At 38.6% G+C, this 25,767-nt stretch overlaps 1 protein-coding gene across 2 annotated transcripts; it reads left to right on the top strand.

Annotated features, from left to right (window-relative positions):
* Positions 1-177: 177 nt before the first annotated feature.
* On the top strand, positions 178-23,793 carry ypel1 (yippee-like 1). 2 transcript variants are annotated; one of them, XM_057832529.1, is made up of 5 exons: positions 178-855; positions 10,694-10,978; positions 12,763-12,806; positions 18,935-19,043; positions 19,114-23,793. In XM_057832529.1, the coding sequence occupies exons 2-5, from the start codon at positions 10,862-10,864 to the stop codon at positions 19,201-19,203; spliced, it is 360 nt and encodes a 119-aa protein (XP_057688512.1). In that variant the 5' UTR covers positions 178-855; positions 10,694-10,861; the 3' UTR covers positions 19,204-23,793. The 2 variants fall into 2 exon arrangements, with proteins under 2 accessions (XP_057688512.1, XP_057688511.1); XM_057832528.1 differs by lacking the exon at positions 178-855 and adding an exon at positions 1,504-2,531.
* The last annotated feature ends 1,974 nt before the right edge of the window (positions 23,794-25,767 follow it).

Here is a 25,767-nt window from a genome sequence, read left to right as displayed (position 1 = left end):
TGTCTCCTTCCAGCCCCGCCCTATCCCACCGACGATTGGCCAAGCTGCGATTTCGCTCGTCGTCGATTGGACGCTATTTGTAGCCGCGGTTTAGTAGCTAGGCCACTGCTGCCATCGTGGTCTTGTTCAAAACTCGGACATTGTCGTTTTGGGGCTTAATTAGTACAAAAAAAACAAACGTTCGTGGTTTTATGGAAGCGCATAACGAACACATGATGATTGTTTCACGTTTGCTTGAGCCTAAAAAGGCACATGAATGTATGAACATTTATTTGGAACAAAGAAAGTAGTTGTAATGGAAGAGTGGCTAAAAGTTCACGATGTAAACAGCTAATATAGTAAAAGTTGGATGGATTCATTTTAAATGTTGCTTTAAGCTATTAGACATCTTTAACCAATTTGACATTGAATTTTAAAAAATTAAGTTACTGAGTGACGAGTTGGTAATGCTAAAATTCCCCACAACACATAAAGGTAGCACAAGCATTAGAAAAGCTGCTTTATTTTCACTTTACACCAAGTTCGGAGTCACAACATTCGCGTTTCTTTTTTAAACTCTTCGCCTCTGTCACGAAGCGCCTCGTTTCTGTTTCTCTGAATTATTGATCACCAGGGACCGAAGCAGAAACCAAACGAGGCCGTGGACTAGAAGCTCATGGCCGAGAGAGAGGCGCCCTCGTCCGGATTGACTAATCGCCGCACGTCCGAGACGATCCAGCAAACAAGCGAGTGCCGTCCCATCGCCAGGCCGCCTTACACGGCCGCTCGGGCGGCCTAGACGCGCTGCCACTTCCGCTTGCATGGGACGGTGATCCCCCAAGCGGGCTCCCCGGGAGTCAGCGAGTGTTTTCGGGGGTGAGTGACCTGCTTTGGAGGACACGTTTGCTGCACCCTGAACGTCTCATAACGATTTCAGCTCGCTTTGGTTCGTGATGTTCTCGCTGTGTTGTTGACTATTTCGTGCCTATTTTGGTTAAGAAATATAATTTTAAATGTCGTTAACACGGAGGATACTTGAATTGCACACAGGTTGGATTTATTGTGGTTTTTGCGACGTTTATTCAGTCAAGCAGACAGATTATGTCTCTGCGGTGCTATGTTTACGAGAGGCTCGTTCATTTCGATACTGCTGTTGTTTTCGTTCTAGTCAGCCAACAGCTGCATAAAAAAATAAAAAATAAAGTCTGCGCGTGTCCGTATGACAGTGACGTCATCGCACTGTCCAACTGAGCTCAGCTTTTTTTTTTTTTTTTTTTTTTTTTTTTTTTTTTTTTATTATTATTATTGTTGCTTTAATCTAATCACTTACGGAGAGTCCAGACCTCTTCGGCACAATTAGACGTTTTATTGATTAAGCCTTTCTAAAATTAACCCAGCGTGTGTGGGTGACTTAAAGGTGACCTCGGCCAGCTCTGTTCACATGATTAAATATGACAGTTCGTTTTTTTTTTTTTTTTTTTTTCTTGCACGATTTTATTTAATACCTCGGACGACGAGCTGTGACGTTAAATGAAATCACACGAAGCAGGAAAAACAAAAGTAATCGTGTGGGTTTGAGTGTTTTACACACGTGAAATTCATATTCTCGTCCTGTATTTATTTACACATCCGGGACTGTGAACGTTTGGCGCGTTCATGTCACATGGGAAATAATCTGACCAGTAAACACGACAACCTGGAAACTCGAAAATCTCACTCCGCGTCTTGATTTATTTTGGAAATTAGGATTACACGTCTCATGTGTAACACCTCAATCGTTTTAACAGCAGGAGACAAGATTTATCTTGTATGTAATCAATTATTTTGTCTTAAAATGTTGGACAATAAATCCGTATCTGTCGTATGTCAGCCGAATAAATCGAGGCTAACGCGTCGAATGAATTATTTTCATAATCGACCCGAATGAAGTCAGTAAAATGTATCAATAGATGTGTCATATGTCTGTGTGTCTGTCACACAAAAGACTAGGTTAATCGTACTAATAATAGCAACGGGGATAATCAGATTAAGAATATGGCGCACATCCGTCGAATTTAAGTAGTTGAAAGCAAACTAGAACAGTCAAATAATCGTAAAGATGCGGTGTGTATTATGTGATTATAGTTGATTGTCTTTAGTGTGGCTATAAAAAACAACAACAACAAAACAGGCAGGATATGTGGAGATAAACATCTCCATGCGTCGTTTTCCATCTTTCCCAGTGGGATGTGAAGGCAGCGCTCTTGCTGATTAGCCAATGTAGCCGTCAATCACTGGGAAGCGCCCTCCTACGTGGGTGACGTTTCCGTGCCAAAGCGGGCAGGCCAGCGCGAGACGCGCACAACAAAAGACAACAAAAGCTCGCGTGGGGGCCAAAATGCGAGCCGTCGGTGGCCTCACACTTCCCCGCTGAGCCGACACATTCAAACGCATGGAGCGCAAGCGAACACGATGACTTTTACGCGGAGATTGTGACGACAACAAGAAGCTTGTGTTGCGTTTGCTGCGTTTACGTGCTCGACAGGCTGTCGTCCGCTTCAACAAACATTCAGGTGCGTGACAACACTTTTCCCCTTCAAGAGTGATTTGAGTGTTTTTATATTTTAATCGAAACCTCAAGTTAATGTGCGAGCTGTGTTGTCGTGCTGGCTTCACGAGTCAAAAGACCAGCTGGGAAAAATGAGCACGCTGTTGCTCTGAGCTTAGTGGCCGTCCAAGTTGACACAAAAGAACCAGTAAGCGTTCCATTTGGTCGAAAAACGCGTGTCTGGATGTAGAAAAGTCTTGTTTAATATAGAAAAGGCAGCGAGGCTATTGTCTGCACTTCCCGTGTGAGTGTTTTTCTTTGTTGTCACTTGAACTGCTTGCTTCCCCTTTGCTTTTGCTTTTCTCACCTGTGCTACCAAACAAAAGACGAAGAGGAATGAATAGTTGTTGCTTTTTCGAACATTTCCCGTTTTTTAAGGTAATTAGACGTTGACATTGATACAACTCGATAAAATATCTTATGTTAGGACTAACGAGTGCGATAGAAGTATGACAACTCATATAAACTTTACAAAACACGACAAAAAAGGTGCTGTGAGGTCGCGGTGCCTTTAGGTGGCCGAAGCGTGGTGGGGAAAAGCACAAGGAGAGATTTGTTGCAATTTCTGTAACTAGTTCATTGTATACTCTCGATTGTGAACCAGTAAAAACAGGTGCTTTGGCGTCGCGGTGCTTGAATTAAAATGTTATTCATATTTATAAACGAGAAAACCGCTGCCAACTTGTTTTAAAATTGGCTTGGTAAGCACGAGGCGTCGAAAATGTACCCTTATTTGATGAGTTCAGGACCACATTGTTGTCTGAAGTGGGATTGCGCATGCGCAGGGTATCACAGACGGCGAGCAGTTAGTTGTGTGCGAGGCTTAATCAAAGTGAGCTAATTAGATGAGATGAGAGATGGTTGACGCACACACACGTTGTTTGACCACTTTTGTGAGCGCGTGTGCGCGAGCCACATGCTTACTTCCTGTTGCGCTCTTTGTTTGTCGTCTGCTATTTTCTGCCCTTTGCAGCACGATGTCACTTTAGCGTTAACTTGTGTGTTTTGTCCGGCGAAACAAAAATGTTACTTTCCATAAAAAAAAAATGTGTCGCATTCAACAAATCAAAATGTCGTTTGTGTCATCCCCCCTTTCCAGTTATTTTTAATAAATCCACATAGAATTGATTTTTCCTGATTAAAAACGTGTTTTCTCACCCAAATCAACAAAATGAGACGTTTAAATCGGTCTTGTATGCGTAAAAGCATGTTTTCTCATCTGAACTAAAAAGACAAAAGGAAGAGCGGAGAAACAGCGCCCTCTAAAGAAAGCAGAGTGCTAATCAATAACAAAGAGAACGTCATTGTCCCGCCCCCATCGTGTTTGATTGAAAGAATATCTACCTGAAGGCAACGTGGTTTTTTTGCACCTTCACCCTGGGGCACTCATTGGCGGCAATTAACGGCAGTAGACGTCCAATCCATTTTGACTGGCTGCCAGCCCTCCCATTCAAAATGGATTAGATATCGAGTACCGTCAATGGCATCTAAAAAACTAACAGCATATATTTTTGGATTTTATTTTTGAATTTTTTTTTTTTTTTTTTTTTTACATTTTTAGATGAAAACAGAGGCAGAAAAAGTCATTTATCGTTTTAACAAATAAAAACAATTCAAATAAAAGTAAAACTGCTAAATTCCCTTTTTTTTTTTTTAAACGTTTATTAAAAAATGAAAAAGTAAACTTTATTTCTTTACAGTTTTTAAAAATGTCTCTAATGTATATTGGAAATAAATTAAAATTGAACTACGACCACTCGGCTCCCTAAACATCTCATCAATCCAGAGATCAATGCGCACCCGAAGAGTGTGTATGCCCTTTGCTGGCTAACTCTGAACTTAAAGGCAACAATAAGTACGCAATTAATCGGCCTGGAGCTAAAATATAGTGCTGCAACGGTTAACCGATTAACTCGAGTAAGTTGATTAGGAAAAAGTTTTGAATTAAATTTTGCTGCTTCGAGTGTTCGTTTAAAGTGATGTTGTAATGGTTTGTTTTGAAAGTGTTTGCATTTAGTTCCATTTATTTGGGTGGATACAGTGCCCTCTAGTGGCGAAAGTTAATAACTCATTTCACATGGCTGAATCCAGCTGATCCCTGTTAAGACCAACGTAAACTTAGTTTTTGTTTGAGCTAACGTTTTTTTCTTAATGCATTCGTAATGTAATTTTTTGGTATATTTAGCTGTTTTTTGTGGGAATATGTGTTTGAACTATTTGTTGAGTGCTTTGTTAAAAAAAAAAAAAAAAAAAAAAGTTTGCATTTTATGTAAGTTAGCCAATTGTTCTTTTGTTGTATTGAGTTCATTTATTTTTTAATACCATTTTGAGGCTCAGCGCAGTTATTTTAATTTTCTCTGTTTCTTATCCAGTAGCTCGATTTTTCCAATTAACTAGTTCATCAATTAATCGACTACTAACATAATTGATAGCTGCAGCCCAAATTTATATATAATCGGGCTCCGAAGATCGATACGTATGCATCCCAATACAAGTAGTCCCCGGGTTACGAACAAGTTCCGTTCCTACGCTGGCGATGAAACCCGAATTTCCGCTTAAGTCGGAATTAACCCTTTAAGTCACCCAAAATAACTATCCAAGAAGTCCAAAATTATGATGGAGGATACACTGCCCTCTAGTGGCAGAGTTGGGTATGGCTGGATTGTCACCTTGTATGACTGAGGATTAGACTCGGGCGTCTGACATAGATAAAGGATAGCTGCGCTCTGGTTTGGCCCACATAAGGCTGTAAGTTGTTTCAGCTAATATATATTTGTGCATGCATTTTAATCAAGTTTAGAACTACAGTTTGTAGAGTTATGTGTGAGTGATTTGCTATGAGAATTGGAAATGTGTTAGCGTTTGTAGCAATTAAGATAGCGAACTTTTGTCAGGAAAATTAAGCTAATTTATTCATTTACATATTGATCCGACGAGATGGACATTTGAACACCAACTGTTTTCATTCAAGTGTTTTATTGTTTAAAATGCGTGTCATTTTGAACATAAGTGTTAAAGCTTTACAAATTGTCAAAAGTGAAGGAAGTGAAAACCTTCAAAAAGCACAATTGCCTTGTTTGTCTACTGTGGACTGAGAAATGAAGCAACACAAAAGAAGTTACTCATAGAAAATGGATTGACATTAAAGAAAGCCTTTGATCTAAGTGTGGTTATGGAAATGATTTCAAAGAAGGCTCTACAACTGAACACGACGAGCAGAATACACCAAGTGGCAAGTAACCAAAGCGATGTTGCTGGTCCCTGTTTTATGTGCGGTAAAACGGGGCACCTTGCCGTAATTGTGGGAAAAAGGGTCATGTTGAGCGTGCCTGTCTGAATAATAGAAAAAAAAGGACAAAACAAAGAAAAGAAACTGGATGACCAAAAGAAAAAGAAGAAATATGTCCTAGCAGTCGAGAGTGCCACTACTTCCGAAGATAACAGCGACGCGCACGCCGTGCATGTAATGAGCGTGGACGGAAACTCAGATTGTTACTGGGTCACACCAAAGTTAGAGGGTCACCCAGTCAAAATGCAAATAGACACTGGATCAAAGGCATCACTTGTGTCTTACCAAGTCTGTGAACAGTGTTTGAGGCACCTTTCATTAAGATCGTCACTGTGTTCAAAGCGTACACTGGACATAAAGTGCACATGAAAGGAATGACTGACATTGCTTTGCAATGCAATGAGCAAACTGCCAAACTTCCAGTGTATGTCACAAAAGGGAATTTTGCTTCCATAATGGGACGACTGTGGATTAATACACTAAGTTTGGCGGCTATCAGACGGTTCTTCAAGACTACAAGTCATCCTGGGCAAGAATAAAGAGGTTTTCCATGAGGAATTGGGCAGCATGGAGGACATTAGAGTGAAATTGCACATTAAACCCGGAAGCAAACTGGTGTTTATGAAGGCTAGGACAGTGCCTGATACAATTCGGGACAAAGTCGAGGCTAACCTAGATTCGTTGGTCAAAAGTGGTGTTTTTTAACCGGTCACCACCTGCGACTGGGCGACACCAATTGTCTCGGTTCCAAAAAAGAATGTCGGAATTCTCACATGTGGAGATTTTAAAGTGACTTTGGATCCGGTGCTTTGTGCGGAGCAGTACCCGCTTCCATTGATCGGTGATTTGTTTGCAGGTCTGAGCGGGGGTCAAAAATTCAGCAAAATTCACCTCAACCAAGCTTATCTGCAGATGCAGGTGGACAAAGAATCACAGAAGTGGCTGACAATTAACACGCACAAGGGACTTTTCAGATATTGCAGATTACCTTTTGGCATCACGTCCGCTCCTGCTCTGTTTCAACGGGCTACAGATCAAATTTTGAGTGGATTGCCAGGAGTACGTTACTTGGATGACATTCTCTGCACCGGTGCCAACGACGAGGAGCATCTTCAAAACCTGCATGCTGTCTTAAAAAGGCTAAGGCAGTATGGTCTTCGAGTGCGCAAGGAAAAATGTCAATTTTTTTAGACCATCTGTGGAGTATCTCTGACATATGATAAGAAGCACACCGAATAAAAAAGGTGTTGTTCCATTCAAGTCTCGGCTCATAGACTTCATAACCTATTGACTATAGCTGGGAATCTCTGGGCACCTAACGATTCGATTACGATTCAGAGGCTCCGATTCGATTATAAAACGATTATTGATGCACCCCCCTCCTTCTTTTTTTTTAATGTTTTGTACATTAGTTCCAAAATTGTTCAAAAATACTCTCAGGCTAAACCACACTACTATTTCAGTATCAAGTTAACATATAACAGTAAACAAATATACAAAAATAACATTAAAGAACTCCAGTCCCCGTTCTGTATCAGCAGCTTTAAACTACATTCAATTAATTTAATGTTGTGAATCAACCGTTAAATTTGTTAAAATTGCTCCCGTTATTCCATAATTTCCCTTTTGTCTACTTTCGACATGTGAAAGTTTTAAAACTATTTTAAAGATAGATTCAAGTCAATATTTTACCGATTTAGGAGTATTTTAGATAAAAAGTTAATTAGGTTTGCTTGGAAGGTTCGCTACAACAGCCTTGCAGGGAAGTGTACTGCTTTGAGATGGCGGCCGTTTATAACGCCCGCATCTAGCTTTTTGTAGATGTGCTGCTAACACTACCAAATCTATAATACATCTAGTCTTATATAAATGATATCCACCGTAACATTATATGGATGTACTTGTAGCAGCTTTTCGGCAGCAGTCAGGTATGTTGTTGTGTTTTTTTTAGGGCTGTCAAAAGTATCGCGTTAACGCGCGGTAATTAATTTTTTAAATTAATCACGTTAAAATATTTGACGCAATTAACGCACATGTCCCGCTCAGAAAGTAGTCTGCCTTTTGGTAAGGTTTACAGCAAGGCTTTTTGCGCTGTCCAACAGCGAACTCTTGTGGTCGCTTTGCGACATGGTTTATTATTTTCTTCTTTTCTTCATTATGGCTGCACGACGTCTCGGGCTGATAATGTTGTGCTTATATGATCCTTGGACAAGATTTGTCCGTAAGTATGGTTGTTGTAAAGAATGTACATATTATGTTAGTAAGCGAAATGTTCTATTTTTTGTATGAGACGCTTTTTGTTTATGTTTAGTGAACCTGTATAGCGTGCTAAGCTAACGTTGTTGCTAATGCAATGCTGTGTACTTTTTTGTTGTTGTTTCACTACGGTCTAAAGAGGACAGTGGTTTGAGGCCATTTTATTAATAAATCAGATGAAAAAGGAAGAAGTCTGATTATTAAGGCGTCGTTCACTAGCTGTCTAGCTTTGGAAAAAGTAGACGCTTCGGAATGAGGACAGCATAGACAGATTTAAATAACAGTAGAGTGAAATGCCCACTACAGTCCTTATGTACCGTATGTTGAATGTATATATCCATCTTGTGTCTTATCTTTCCATTCCAACAATTTATTTTACAGAATATATATATAATTTACAGAAAAATATGGCATATTTTATAGATGGTTTGAATTGCGATTAACTGCGATTAATTACGATTAATTAATTTTTAAGCTGTAATTAACTCGATTAAAAATTTTAATCGTTTGACAGCCCTAGTTTTTTTATCTCGTTGCATGAGTTGAGCTAGAGCCATTAGTTGAGCATTGGCATTACCCGAGGGGCCGGGTAATGGGAAGCATGGTGTTTAGCTACTCTCGCTCCGTTCCGTCCCGAAGACCGCGCGGCGCGCTGAGTGTTGTGTACTTCCGCTTTACTTCGCATATTTCAATAATCAGAATTTGGATGTTTGTGAATCGTTCTCGAATCTTCCATGGCCGAATCGCGAATAATCTAAGAATCGGAAATTTTGCACACCTCTACTATTGACATGACACGGGAAACTGGGCCCGATTCGTAGGGGGCCTGTTTTCAAAAACTTCAAATTCAAATATTTACAAAACCAAAGCTGCTACCGACCTAAAACCAAAACAGGCACCTACCTCAGCCATATATGAGTCTCCATGAGCAGCGGCATCAAAAAATTCAGTCGTTCCCTGATAAAATCCCGATTATTTTCTATATAAGTATAACACAACTTAAAATGGCTATAAAAGTCTCAGATTTTACACTAGATGCACAAACATCACCAAATGCAGAGATAATCACCTATATTTTCAGGATCAATAGCATTATTTAACATAACATGTAAGTTTTTGACCAAAATAGCAACTTTTTTTTTTTTATTTACTGTAAGTTTTCAACAGCTAATAAATCACTCAATTTAACACTAGAAACTTAATAATTGAGGAAAACATGCAGAATCAATCATAAATAATATGTAAATGGATAATTAATAAATTCTATATACAGTCACAACTTATTATAGAATAGAATATCCCTTTATAATCATTATACACTATATACTGTTAGCGAATGAGGCTAGTGGCTGCCTGGCATAAACGGTGCTTTTCTGGCCAAAATTGTTGTGAATAAATGCTTAAATCCCCGAATTCTTCATCGATATGGACGTGAAGAAGTCTCGATTCTTGGTTAAAAGCAAAGAAACCATGCAGTTAGCGTTTATTTTACGTATATTGATGAAGTACAATGCTACTATGTTAGCGAAGGAGGCTAGCGTCAGCCTGGCGTAAAGAGCTTTTGTGGCGAAAATTCTTGTGAATAAATGCTTAAATCCCTGAATTCTTTATGGATATGGACGTAAAATAGTCTCGATTCTTGGTTAAAAGTAAACTATGAGGCTAGTCGGTTACGAAAATTAGCCGCCTCTGTGTAAACAAAGAAGAAAATTCCTGTAAATAAATACTTAAATAGCGCATGCATGATACGAAAAGTAATATTTACCTTGAATCTTCAAACAAATCACTCCTGAAACCATCCTTCCTGTCTGTATGCGGTACAGCTTTCGTAATTAAATCCAATCGTAAGTAAATCCAAGTTTAAATCCGACATGAGCGTGTGCCGTCTTCGGCTATTACTAAATGAAGCCTGGCCTCCGCTGATAAGGCGTCACGCAAAGAATGACAAAGTGACACGTCAATAGTAATGATGTCTTAGCTCGGCCTTACCTGTGCTTAGTTAAAGGAAGTAAATAACAAAAAGTGTGGACAGAACACGTCAAATTAATAAAGTAAATTAAAAAATAAGCTGCTGTTTATGTACTAAAAACAGGACAAAAAACACTGGAGACAAAATTGCAGACGAGACTCCGACGTTGTAAAGTTAAAATCAAGTAAGTCAAGTACGTCGTAACCCGGGGACTACCTGTAATATACCGACAAAATTTAATTGTGGTCTGCACTGGAAAAGTAGCTATTTTAGATGGTCTTCTCAGCAAAAACAACAAAGCGAGTGAGATATTGAGCCCTCCCTTGTGCTAATCTAAAAAAATAGTATATGAAATGAGACATGGCATCAGATTTTGGATTATGTAGGCCACGCATATCTACCAAAATGTTAATATTCTGACCATGTTATGTCCACAAATGTATTTATAGGGTTAGTTTTCTTTATAAATGCACTGTGATGATGTCATACATTTGAAAACATTCTAGTACTACATGGAATGACATTGGCGTTTATGAACTCATTTGATGCTGTTGATAGCGATAGACGTCCAATTCATTTTGACCGGGAGTTCCGTTCTCCTCCTTTCCGGCAGGTGTGATTTCCTGGCGCGGCGTCGGCGTGGAGCCGCCACGCGCCCGCCGAGCCCACCGGCACCACGACGGCCCTGGCTTGCATCCTCCAGTGTCTTTTCTGTCAGCAAGTCCAGCGGAGCCGCGACCCGTCCGGACCCGACGCAGGCGAGGAGCTGCGGCCCTCGGACATGGTCAAGATGACCAAGTCCAAGACCTTCCAGGCCTACCTGCCCAGCTGCCACCGCACGTATAGTTGCGTGCACTGCAGAGCGCACCTGGCCAACCACGACGAGCTCATCTCCAAGGTAGGCGCTTTCAGATTTGTTCGCTAGGATAAGGCCGAAAATCTCACGATATGGCGATACGACAATTATCGATTCATGGGTCAGGAAATCATTCTTTGGTATTCTACAAAACAACAAATAAACAGAAAAACAAGCTATTTTCTGATGTGAATTTGAATTTTATCCCTAGTAAACGGTCAAACCATATGAAGTGGGACGGTGGCTGTGAATGAACATTCGGAAATTGCCCCAAATCGACAGGACGTCACCCCAAAAGTCCTATTCCATCCTATTCATTTCCAACGGCTCTTTCCGCGATTCCATTTACAGGAAATGACCTCTGTATGAACATGACGTTACCTGTTAACCCCCCTTAAATATCCCCAAATCGATAGAAAGGGACCTGATATTAACAGGACGCGTCCCTGAAATGTCCCCAAATCAACAAGAAGTGACCTGATATCAAGTCTGACGTGTCCTGATATCAACAAGAGGTAACGTGACATCAACAGGAAATGACCTGATATCAATACGACGTGTACCCAAAATGTCCCCAAATCAACAGGAAGTAACTGATATCAACAGGACGTGTCCCTGAAATGTCCCCAAATCAGCAGTAAGCGTCCCCAAATCAACAGGAAGTGGACTGATATCAACAAGACGTGGCCCCCAAATCAACAGGGACTCATCCCCGAAATGTCACCAAATCAACAGGAAGTTCAATGATATCAACTGGACCTGGCCCCCAAATCAACAGGACGCATCCCCGGAATGTCCCCAAATCAACAGGGACACATCCCCGAAATATTACCAAATCAACAGGAAGTGGCCCCCAAATCAACAGGAAGCATCCCCGGAATGTCTCGTAATCAACCGGGACACATCCCCGAAATATCACCAAATCAACAGGAAGTGACCTGATATCAACAGGACATGTCCCCGAAATGTCCCCAAATCAACAGGTGAGCAGATGCCAAAAGGACGCATTCACAAAATGTCCCCAAATCAACAGGAAGTGACCCTGAATCAACAGGAAGTGACCCTGAATGAAATGCCCCCAAATCAATGGGAAATGACCCTGAAATGAACCCAAAATCAACAGGAAGTGACCCTGAAATGTGCCCAAATTAACAGGAAGTGACCCAGAATCAACAAGTGACCCTGAAATGCCACCAAATCAACAGGAAGTAAAGCGATATCAATAGGAAGTGACCTTGGAAAACCCCCCAAATACACAGGAAGTGACCTGAAACAATAGGAGGTGACACTGATATGCCACCAAATCAACAAGAAGTGACCTTGAAATGCCCCAAAATTCACAGGAAGTGAACCAATATTAAGGGAAGTTCAAGATGGGTCAAAGTCAACAGGAAGTGACCTAATATAACAATCACAGGAAAGCTACCATTTGCATTTCTTAGTTCTTCAATAAAACACACAAACTATATAAAATTCGAGGGCTAATAATATTGCTTATCTACAATAATTTATGGGAAAATATATAACCCTCTAAAATTTATCGCGATAGGCCTAGCTAGGATTTAAAGACATGGTTAGGCTTCCAAAGGAGTGCTTCCATGTTACAATTAGACGTATGCTTCTGTCAGTATCACAGCTGAAAGGCGTACAAGTGTTCTTGCATCACTGTGCGGTTTAATTTTGCTGTCAAATTTGTGTCAGCCTGATCACAACACATCATACTATGTCATTGGAACTTACTTCTGGCTGAACCGGGAAAACGGGCTGAAGCAGCGGAACAAGTACATGGGCAGGCATTAATGTCAATCTTTGTTTTCTGCTTTCAGTCATTTCAGGGCAGCCAAGGAAGAGCGTACCTGTTTAACTCTGTGTAAGTACCTCAGTCAAGTATGTGACAGCATCCAAAAAATTAACCAAGAGTTTTGAAAAATGAGCCACTTTCACTTTGCAACTGGAAATATTGGTAGACATGGCTGTTAAGAACTAACACATAAAAAATTCTTAAGTAGAGAAGACACTGAAGGTTGGTCATTTTCCCCCCTCGAAATGAGCTTTTTAGGTCTTGATTCATTTTTGTTTTTAAATTCTGCCCCTGAATCCAGTTAGCTTAGCAATATGAAATCAGACCCCAAAAAGCAGAAAATTTAGTTTTTTTCCTCAAAAACACTTTTAAAGGTGCACAATGTATGACTTTCACTTCAGTTATCCATGAAATGGCCATAATATTTCAATAAAGAACTTTGAAAAACAGTCTGAATTAAGTCTACTACTCAGGCAATAAAAATTTTTTTCAAAGGATTAAAGACAACATGAGAAGCAAAACAAGGATACGCATTCATTTGGCTACATCTTTTAGCATGTTAGCAACATTATTTAGCATGTGAATCCATTGACCGGGGCAAAGATGGTCTTTACGCGTGTATATATATTTAGTTGCAAATTGAAATTAAAAAGAACGGAGCCATTAAATCTAGTGCTGCAATGATTAATCTATTAACTCGAGTAATTTGATTAGAAAAAAGGTTTGAATCATTTAATTTGTGGCGTTGTTTTGAATGTTTTGAAAGATACACTCCCCCTCTCGTGGTGAATACTGTGAATATGACACAACTCATCTAACATGGCTGGTTCCAGCTGCTCACTGTTAAGGCCAACATAAGGTTGTAAGTTTTAGTTTCAGCTAATATGATTGTTTATGCATCCGTAATTTAGTTTACAGGTATATTTAGCAGTTTTTTGTGGGAATATGTGTTTGTGATTTAAGAGCATTGTAAAAACAAAAAGTTAGCATTAAGTTTGTGGACTTTTGCTATGCAATTTAGCCAGTTGTTCTTTTGTTGTACTTCGTGCCTCATTTTTCCATACCGTTTGAGGCTAAGCGTAGGTATTTTAATTGATTTTGAAATGAATTTATTGCTCTTGTGAAATAAAAGTGCAATTCAGCATGGTGTGAAAAAACACTCAGGGAATTTTATTTTGTATTCGCATTTAACGCTCTTTTGAAAATGCAACTTAGCCACTGTTTGTTTTACATCTCTTAAAATTGATTCTGCAACACATTAAATGTTCCTGATCCAATGACTCTAGTACTGGACTTAACTGATTGATAGATTAATCAATTACTTAAATAATCGATAGCTGCAGCCCTATTGCAAACCATTATTTTTGAAATAAAGCCTTTGAATTTGATAGAGGGAAACATTTTGAGTAACTGTCGACTAAAACTAGACAAAGACTAGCACATTTTGAAATGACTGAAATATGACTTAAACTAGTAAGTAGGGGTGTCCTGATATGATCACGTGATCAGAAATCCCAGTTTTCAGAGGATTGGAATCAAGTGAAAAGGATCATGTTTTTCTGCTTCATGCTCGTACAGCCTCTCACTCTCCCTCCTGCTGCTTTTCTTGGTCAGCAGTGCACTGGAGTTTGCTAGTTAAAATTTAACTATGATGAACAGGTGTGTAGTTTTGATCTTCCCTGTCAAGCTTGGTAGCTCTATGATCAAAAGCGCAAATCTGTCAATCATCGTTGGCTGGTAATACACTAGCGGTAGTGTGCTGTGGCAACTCATTCATTGTGTAAGTGAGAGGCTGTTCTTGGCAGTGTTGGCGTCAAAGCAAAAAAAAAAAAAAAAAAATTCGGAATCGGCATATTCTTATCAGGTGACTCTGATATGAAATATGCGATCGGTATATGATATGATTGTCTGTGAATGATGAAGAAGGGATCATTACACATCCTGCGATGGGACTACAGTGATCCCTCGCTACTTCGCTCCCTCAGTCCATCAAAGATTTTTTTTTTCAATGAAAAAATGGATAAATAAATGTAGTATTATATAGAGCTGTCCCGATCCGATCACGTAGACTCTCACTTTCGCTCCTGCTGCTTTTCTTGTGGGTTCGATTCTCCGCCCTGATGAACTCGTCTAAGTGTCCATGAGCAAGATACTGAACCCCACGTTGCTCCTGGTGCTGCGTCACCAGTAGGTAGATGGCGAGATAGTGTAAAGCGCTTTGAGCGCCTTGAAAGGTGGAAAAGCGCTATATAAGTATAACACCATTTACCATTTACCAACACCATTCTTGGTCAGGCAGTGCACTGGAATTGCTTATTAAAGTTAATGATGATTGACAGTTAAGGTTTGATCTGGCCAGAGACGCTTATAAGACGACCCTTCAAAGCACCGCATGCGTCGATCATCATTTAACTTGTTAAACAGTTGCTGTGGCAACTCGTTGTGAGAAGCTCAAGCGGGTTTGAGTGCTCTCACTCAATGAAGCATTTAATAAAGACAAGCATTTTTCTACTTTATTCCTGTTTAAAAATAATTTGTTAGGATAGTATCATGTTTAAAATTGATCATAATCATTACATTTGAAGTGCTTAAAAAACATTTATTAAAATATCTAAGTTTTTTTTATTACACTTTGGGGGGGGGGGGTGAAAAAACATTTCATATTTGTACTTATTTCCAATGATAAATCTGAATAAATACATTCAACACAAAAATAAAAAAATAATGCTACTCCGGCTTTTCCCACTTATCGCGGAGGGTTCTGGTCCCCATTAACGGCGAAAAACGAGGGATCTCAGTATTGCGCACATTGCGATGCCAATGTTGAAACGATATATTGTGCAGGCCTAACTGAGACCACGATTTCTGAGCAGACCAGAGTTGGGATGCACATTCGCATTTAGAAAACGAAGCGGACGATCAAAAAAATCGAACTCTGGTCTGTTAAAAATGGACCAAACAGTGCTATCCCGAGAGTAACATTAATGAGCATGACATCACTGTCGATATTTCACAAAAAGAGCAGCAAAAGCAAAATAAACAGGAAAGATGGGATGAGAGTAGGGAAGAAAAAAAAAAGTTCTGCCAAAATGTGCTACACCGGCGAACCATCCTAGAAAAGACTAATTTGACACCGGCGAACCATCCTAGAAGAGACGAATACTACCGTGCATTTTCAGCTTATTTAGTTTAGATGCATACGGACAGAAAATGCTAAAGATGCCTTAAGAAAATACTTATATAAATATCAAATAAGGGTGGTTTCAATACGCTACGTGGTCAACAGATCAACAATCTGCTTTAAAGCTACCACAACGAAACATGCAAAAAGTATTTTTAGGCAATGAAAAGGTAATAAAAGACTCAATAAAAACACAAATAGTAAGTAATCGCCACTTTTAACCGCTGTGCGAATGTGTTGGATGTCTCGCCGCTTAGAAGGAATTTGAGTAACTCGGTAGTATTGGTGTAGTGCAGGGGTCAGCAACAAAAAATGTTGAAAGAGCCATATTGGACCAAAAAAACAAATATATCTGGAGCTGCAAAAAAATTTAAAAGCCTTATATAAGTCTTATCGTGAAGGCAGTACCTGTTGTCTATCCTATAACTTTATTAGCCATCTTAGCCTATTATCAAAATGACTAAGTTGGCTACAAATACATAAGGAGCCTTCACAATTACCGTAATTTCTGCACGATAAGGCTCACGTAAAATCCTTCAATTTTCTCAAATGACGAGTGCGCCTTATAATACAATGTGCCTTATATATAGAACAATATTGGTTAATCATGGCATGACATTTCCTTTAGCTTAGCTCCATAACGCAACCACTAGTATTATTACTACCACTACTACTGCGCCTCAGTGCACCCTACAAGTACAGTGCCCTCCATAATTATTGGCACCCCTGAAAAAGATTTTTTGTTTTTTAGCTTCTAATATATTTTGTTTATTCAAATAATATGGGACCTTAATGGGAAAAAAAGAGAAAAATCCAACCTTCAATACAAGTGCATTCATTCAGTGGGGAAAAAAAGCCCACATAAAGAAAAAATTATTTGACATCAAATAATGTGTGTCACAATTATTAGCACCCCTGGTGTTAATACTTTGTACAACCCCCTTTTGCCAACAAAACAAGGTCTGGGGACTGAAATGGCCATGGGAGGAGCTTGATTTTGTGTCTGGTGAACCATTTCTGTGTAGATTTGGCCATATGTTTAGGGTCGTTGTCTTGCTGAAAGACCCAGTGACGACCAATCTTCAGCTTTTGGGCAGAGGGCAACAGATTTTGATTGAAAATGTCCTGGTATTTTAAAGCATTCATGATGCCATGCATCCTAACAAGGATCCCAGGGCCTTTGGAAGTGAAACAGCCCCACAGCATCACTGACCCACCCCAATACTTCACAGTGGGTATGAGGTGCTTTTCAGCATGCGCATCTTTCGTGGCACGCCAGACCCACTTGGAGTGTTTGTTGCCAAAAAGCTCAATCTTGGTCTCACACAAAAATACACACGGTCCCAGGCTTCAACTGGAACCGTGTGCTTTGGTCAGATGAGACCAAGATTGCTTTTGCGCATGCTGAAAAGCACCTCATACCCACTCTTTTTTTCCCATTAAGGTCCCATATTATTTGAATTTAAAAAAAATTATTAGAAGCTAAAAAACACATCTTTTTCAGGGGTGCCAATAATTATGGAGGGTACTGTACATACATATACTTCATAACCTATTGACATGACACGGGAAACGGGGCCGATTTGTAGGGGGCCTGCTTTCAAAAACTTCAGATATTTTTAAAACCAAAGCTGCTACCAACCTAAAACCAAAACAGACACCTACCTTAGCCATATATGAGTCTCCATGACCAGCAGCAGCAAAAAATTCAAATTCGTTCCCTTATAAAATCCCAATTAATTATTTTCTATATAAGTATAACAAAACAAAGTGGCTATAAAATTCTCAGATTTTACACTAGATGCACAAAAATCACCAAATGCAGAGATAATCACCGATATTTTCAGGATCAGTAGCAATATTTAACATGTACTGTATACGTTTTTGCCCAAAATAGCAACTTATTTTTCTTTTATTTACTGCATGTTTTCAACTGCTAGTAAATCACTCAATTTTCACATAGGAAAGTTAATACTTGAGGAATGCACGCAGAATCAATTATAATATATAAATAGATTACTAATAAATTCTATATTCAATCACAACTTTTTATAGAATAGAATAGCCCTTTATTGTTATCATGCAGTTGTACAGTGAAATTGTGGAGCATTTCCTTTTGCAGTGCATGATAAGTTAAAATCTCAAAAGTGACTTGCAAGTATAAAGTCTAAATAAATATAAAATGTGTATTTGATAGCCTTATGTTCAGGCAGTGCAAATAATCAGAGTGAAGTAGCAGCAGTTTAACAGTTAAGGCTTTGAATATTGCTGGAGATGTACTAAATATTATAGATTTTTAGCGTGCATGTTATTTTGCCTCATTGAAATCTTAATATCTAAACATTTAAATATGTAAACTAAAGTGCAATCACATTCGTAAATGAATGGCTTTTGGGTTTTGAAATGTAAATAAACCAATCTATTGTGATGAAACAACAAAATTGCAATAATTGCATTAACCATCAAAGTGAGGTCTAACTGTAACTGTAGTCTTGAAACAAATCTGAATAAGGAAAAACATTGCAATAAAATAATGCAAACTGGTTAAACTTGAGAGTAGCTGAGATGTGTCATGACAGAACATTACTCCTCAAGTTCAGCATTCGCTTCAATGATATCTGGCGCCATCTAGCGTCGTGAATGGGTGTAATGTCTAGACCCCGAATATAAGACGACTCCCAGTTTTTCAGTCTTATTTCAATGCTAAAAAACACTGATATATTCGTGCCAATATGGTATTTTTTCCCCTCCTATCATTGTTTGCATGCTATCCTCATTAAAATATGTGGTGGTTTTAATTAAAGTAGACAGTTTTTTCATCTGTGTGATTTTTAAAAAGATCAGATCATATTTGATGGTGATTTTATGCAGAAATGTGAGAAATTCCAAAAGGTTTAGATACTTTTTCGTACCACTGTACGAGCAGGACATCCCTAAAAAAAAGCTAAGGAGCAGTTTGGACACCCCTGCCCGAGACCTTGCACATGTCGCCTAACGGATATTCTCTGCTGCGTAGGGTAAACGTGGGTTGCGGTCCGGCCGAGGAGCGGGTTCTCCTCACGGGTCTTCACGCCGTGGCCGACATCTACTGTGAAAACTGCAAAACCACTCTGGGCTGGAAATACGTGAGTCGACACGCACCCAAATTTTGGGATTTGGGGAGTGTGCCTAAGCTATTGCCGTCTTGTGTTTTAGGAGCACGCCTTCGAGAGCAGTCAGAAGTACAAAGAGGGCAAGTTCATCATCGAGCTAGCTCACATGATCAAAGACAACGGATGGGAGTGACGGACGACCGCCCGCTCGTCGAACTATGACTCCCTCCGCCCGTTTGCGACATCGTCAAAACGCGACCGCTGTCCCGTCTCGGCGGCCGCCGGCGGGACAACGACGGACCCTTTCTTTTTAACTCGTCGGAGACAATAGACGTTCAGTCTGTTTTGACTGGGATTGGACGTCTATAACTGTCAATGCCTGCCAATCGGCTCGTTTTATTGAGATTATTCCCACTTTCTTGACCAACTATCAGATCATGTTACAAAAACGTCAAAGCAGTATTTCTCCGGAAATTTATGAATATGGAAATATGAATATATATGAAGATAGCTGTAGTATATGTTGTGTTTGGTTAACGCAAGAGTGGCTGGTTCCAACTTTGATAGCCGTTCCATAGAATGAGAAGAGATATTTACTAAGTAGATATGAATACATAGGTTTTTAAATCTATCTAAATATTTATATATAAATGTTATATATATATATATATATATATATTACACGGTCAATGTCTTGCTGTCAAGCACACGTGTGTCATTTGCATATGATGTGTGCGACGTGGTTTTTGCACTTTGCGGAGGTTTCTGCTTCACGTCAGCTTGGAGGTCCAAAATTTCCATTTTTTTAATTTTAGTTTATTTTATGGATGGTTATTAAGTTTGCTTCTTTTTGGGTGTTTGGCAATGAGCTACGCGAAAGATATTTTCCCGTTTTGACATTTTTATTTTTTTTTGGTTTCTGTTATGTGTGTTTTACTTATGAAAGAAATTTTCTCATGGGTTGGAACTTTTTTTTTTTTTTTTTTAAACATTTTCTTGATTGATTTGCGTGTTGATGACCATTTTTTCCACACGTTTTCTGTGATTTGTGTTCCGATATTTTGTTTCATCGGTGATGAACGACGGTTGTTTTATTTCGATTGGCTGTTGTGATATTTCCTTGTGTTTTAGAAGTTGTTTTTATGGTTTTGTGTGATCATGTATAGTTACAAGTTTTTGACGTTTTGATTTAATGTTTTTTCTGAAGCTGCGTTCGGATCGGACGCGTTTGTCGCGATTTTGCCAACCCTACACCAAATGCTGTTTTTTTTTTTTTTGTTTGCACCAACCTGTACGTCGCCAAAAGTTGGAAATCCGCGTATCCCGAACGACTTCCGGTTCATGTAATGTAAAAATTTATATAACGACTTTAATCTCATTTAACTACTTTTATTCTACTATTACGGAAAAAGTTTTGTGTTGATTAAAAAACTTAAGTTGGTAAGTCTCAGCCAGTGAAACCAAACAACTTCCAGTTAACATAACGTTCAAATAAGCAACAAAACAACGTTAATCTTGTAAAATTGCGATTTTAATATCGTCATATTGCAATTTTAACCACATCATTTTATATAAATCATTTAATTTTCCAATAGTATTTGACTTAAATCTCATCATGGCTAATATCCTTTAATTTTAGAATATATGATTTCAGTCTCGTAATTTTACTATCCTTTAAATTCAGAATATATGACTTTCTTACGGCAATTTTACAAGATTAATCTCGTAACGTTGCAATTATAACCTCGTAATTTTAACAATGCTTTCATTTTCCAATAGTATACGACTTAATTCTCTACTCACCTAAAATCTAATTTTACAATATGACTTTTGTAAAATGACGACTGTAATCTCGTTATATGGTGACTAATATTCTCGTAATTTTACTTTCCTTTAATTTTAGAACATATGACTTTTGTCTCAAACTGCAATTTTACCCTCATAATATTGCAATTTTAACCTGGTAATTTTATGACAAACCTTTCATTTTCCAAGAGTATATGACTTAATTCTCGTAATATTACAACTAATATTCTTGAATTTTACAATATATGGATTTAATACTTGCAAAATTGCTCTAATCCTTTAATATTACAATGATTTAATACTTGTAGCACAAATTTAATCTCGTAATATGCTGATTTTAATCATTTAATTTGACAATATATGACTTCAATCTTGCAATATTATGACTTTATTTTGTAATATGACTTTCTCGCAATATGGCGACTAATATCCATTAATTTTAGAATATACGACTTTTGTAAAACTGCGATTTTACTCTGGTAATATTGCAAATTTAACCTCGTAATTTTATGACAACCCTTTAATTTTTCAATAGTATATGACTTAATTCTCGTGATGTTACGGCTTTGATCTTGTAATTTACAACTAATAGCCTATAATTTTACAATATATGATTCAATACTCTTAATGGTACGACTTTAATCTCATAAAATGCTGATTTTAATCATTTACAATATATGATTTAATTCTTGTAATTATACAAATGATTCAATACTCGTATTAGTGCGACTAATCTCGTAAAATTGCTTTAATCCTTTAATTTTACAATATACGACTATTTTGTAATATTACAACTTTAATCTCATAATATGACTAATATCCTTTAATTTTACAATATATGATTTCACTCTCGTAATTTTACTGTCCCTTAATTTTAGATTGACTTTAAAATGGCAATTTTACATGATTAATCTCATAATATTGCAATTATAGCCTTGTAATTTTATGGCAATCCTTTCATTTTCCAAAAGTATGTGACTTAATTCTCGTAATATTATGGCTTTAATCTCGTAGTCTCGTAAAATTGCTTTCATCTAATCTTACAATATGATTTAATACTCGTAATATGCCGATTTTAATCCTTTAATTTTTACAATGTATGACTTCAATCTCGTAATATTATGACTTTATTTTATAATATTACGGCTTTAATCTCGTAATACGGCAACTAATATCCTTTAATTTTACAATATGATTTAATTCTAATTTACGATCCATTAATTTTAGAATGACTTTTGTAAAATTGCAATTTTACTCTCGTAATATTGCAATTTTAACCTTGTAATTTTATGACAATCCATTTTCCAATGGTAAATGACAATTCTTGAAATATTACAACTAATATCCTGTAATCTTATACAATATAGGATTTAATACTCGTGCCAACTTGAATCTTACATAAATTATTGTAATACAATTTTTTGATCCGTAATTTATGATTTTAATTTCGTAATACGATGACCTTAATCCTTTAATTTTACAATATATAATTTAAATCTCGTAATATTACTTCTCTTGTAATAATACAATGTATGACTTCATTCTCGCAGTATGCCGACTTTTATCTCTCATATTTGGATGATTCTTCTGGTCCTATATATATATTTTTTATCATTCTCTGGACTTTTGTTGTTTCCTGTAACTGAAGTCATGTGAACAAGAAATCATATTTGATTGGGTGTTTCCTCATCGTTGCAGTAAAATCAATTTGGCCTGAAAGTTGAACGCCCAACATCGCAGGGTGCGGCCTATCTGGTCCAACTGTCAACGCGCAATTACATTAACTTTGTATGGGGGAAAAACTTGTCCGGTCTGAACGCAACTCGACTTTTTCCATTTTTCTTGCGTAATACTATCCACAACCGGCAATATTGCGCATTTTCCCGCTTTTAACATAGTTTCCGATTTGATTTAATGCCGTTTATTCCTCCTGTTTCCCTTGTGATGTTTACACCTTTTTAGTTTTCACTTGCGCCGCTTTTACGAAGAACTTTCCGACGTCTCGACCTCCAAGCTGCGGCCGATCACCGCGCCTCCGCAAAACTTCCGACGACTCCTTATTACATGTACGTTTTGCGGCGCGAAACTCCGGCCCCTCGAGTACAAAGAAACTGGCTACATCCCCTCGGGCACGTTTTGGCGCGACGAGATCGATGACTTTGCCGGCGAAGGTCATTCCGATTGCCGCCATTTTTCTCGAAGGGTTAAAAAAAAAAGTTAGCGTTTAGCACGAGCAACTCTACTTGAACGACAAACGGCGGAGATATTGTTCCCTTTTTTGTGTACATAAAATGACATCATATTTAAGCTTTTTCTACGTATATTTCTACCGGCTTTTTTTTTCTGTTACGTCCCCAACTTGAAGCACTTTGCCTGACCCGCTTTAGTTCGCTTAGCCCGTTTGATTTGGTGGAGGGCGAGCTGGAATCTCTCGCCGTCATCTCGCCCCACTTTTTGTTTCTTCAAGCCGCACACGTGATTGTACTTCCTGTTATTTATTACTCGCTGGCCTTAGCGGTTGTTGCATCCCAAATCAGGGCTCCTCACTGTTGTTTTTTTAAAATCATCTAACAAATGAGGGGTGTTTTTTTCCCCCCTGCTCAATGGCGGCTATGGTTTAAAAAAAAAAAAAAAAACGCCTATTGTCCAATTGCGAAATCCAAATATAAGGTGTGGAATGTTTTATTTTTAAAATTTCGGGAGCAGCGGCAAAGATGAAAAACAAAATTCTCCAGCTGCTGCCAATTTGTTTACTTGTCTGATGTCATGTGACAGTGGCGAGCGCCTCAAGCAGCATGTTATATTTATACGTATCATCATGATTATTCTTGTTTTTGTGCCTCTTTGTTTCTCCTCGGGGTGGTTCCGATGCTGCTTTTGATTTGCTTCCGCATTCTGCCTCAGTAGATGACGACGGATGATGTCACGCGTCGCTTTTCACTCGTCTGTCTGATATCACAATAAATTTTCAATGCAATGTTCTAGTTATGTACTTTTTTAAACACAAAACTAAAAATGTCTGAGAAAAAAATTGACTCAAGTAAAAACTAAAAACTGCAATTTCTGGAGAAATTGCAATGGGGATTTGCTGCGGTAGATACACATTCAGGCCATTTGGGGGCCCTAAGCAAAAAAATGTCAAGGCGCCCATATTGTTGGCCCACCATTTCGTCACAGTGTACTGTGAAACCCATACATGTAATCCAACCTCTATGTCCATATTTTGTATATTAATCAGATTTTGTTGAACTGCATTCTTCAAACTTCTCACCCCAAATGATTGTCAGTACTTACAGTAGATAACGCCAAACCTTTTTCTAAAAGAGGAAAGAAGTTAAGAAGTTTTATTTTTTTAAGCTTGTAATCAAGTATCAAAACTCACAAAAGTCAAATAAAGCAAACTGTAGTAAACAAAATAGAATATAAATTAAACAACTGCCAGATTGCCCCCTATCTGGGCCTCCTAGTGGTCAGGGGCCCTAAGCAGCTGCATAGTCTGCGTATAGGCTGGGCCGGCCCTGTACACATTTATCAGGTCACTTCCTGTTGATATCACGCCATGACACGTACTGTTTATATCAGGTTACTTCCTGTTGATTTGGGGGCATTTAAAGGTCCACGTGTCGATATCACATTATTTCCTGTTGATTTTGAGACATTTCGGGGACACTTCCTGTTGATAACAGGTCACTTCCTGCTGATATGAAGACATTTTGGGGACACGTCCTGCTGATAATCAGGTCAGATCCTGTAAATTTGAGGTCATTTTTGGGACACGCCCTGTTAATATCAGGTTGATTTGGGGTCAACTTCCTATTGATATCAGGTGATTTCTTGTTGATTTGGGGACATTTCGGGAACACTTCCTATTAGGCTCGAGCGTATGACGTGGCACTTGCAAGGTTTCCGCCGCTATCGCCATTTTGGAAGCGGGAAGTTCGGTGTCAGAACCCGGGAAACATAAACAGTGAAGCATTTCAACACAGGTCGCTCTTTAAAAATGGTTGGAAATTATTGTGCGGTAAAGAATTGCAACAACCGATCGAATAGAAAGGAGAAAGTACAGCTCGACGGAACCCCATTGAGATTCTTCCGGATCCCTACATGAAGAAAAGGCGAGGGAAAGCTCATATCTGAACTTACCAAACGTCAAAGAATGGCATGGGTGGCCTCGATCAGAAGGAAGGGCATAACGTTTGATTCTCCAGTTACGCACAGAGTTTGCTCTATGCACTTCCACTCTGGTAAGTTAATTTCGTTTGTTTACGCAAATTTCGGTAACTTTATGCCCTAAGTCGGCCTGTTGTTAGCTATAGCTACAGCTAAACAACCAGCATGCATACTTGTGCATTGTTTTCATAAGACATAATTCCTGTCGTTGCTAAATGAAAAAGCTGTGTTATATGTTGACGTGAGAGCGTGGCAAAGATTTGTACACAGGCTACATTTTCTGCAACAAAAAAATTGTGCATCCGTGGTCACAGACTAATGTAAACACACATTGCCTACCTTTGCTAGAAAGATGGCGTTGCCGTTTGCTATGGTCATAATGTGCAGGTCCTGCACCCATCCGCAGCAAAACTGTTCGTAGCTTTGTAGCGATTTGTAGTTTCGGAATTGCTGATGAGTGTAGTAACTTACACCAAACACTAAATACAGCATGATGTCCATTTTGCGTAGTGGTGGAAGCTTGTCGACATCTTTATTCCATTTGTGTTCGGCTTGCTCGTAAGGGTCAACATTGTTCACATCCTTAAAATTGCTCACATATCTGACCTTCTACGTGGTAACAAGTTTGTCTCTGTATCGAACTGGCAAGTTTTCCTGACTTTTTTTCCATCTTTGGCACTTGTAGTTGAATTGTATTTGCCGTTAAGTTTAAATGTCCCGTGATGCAGACGTGCTTCCAAAATGGCTGCGTTGTCGCAAATCTCGCATGATCCCGTGCTGC

This window comes from Corythoichthys intestinalis, chromosome 3, assembly GCF_030265065.1.
Source record: "Corythoichthys intestinalis isolate RoL2023-P3 chromosome 3, ASM3026506v1, whole genome shotgun sequence".
Classification (NCBI taxonomy): Eukaryota; Metazoa; Chordata; class Actinopteri; order Syngnathiformes; family Syngnathidae; genus Corythoichthys; species Corythoichthys intestinalis.
This window is presented reverse-complemented; position numbering and strand designations above follow the sequence as displayed.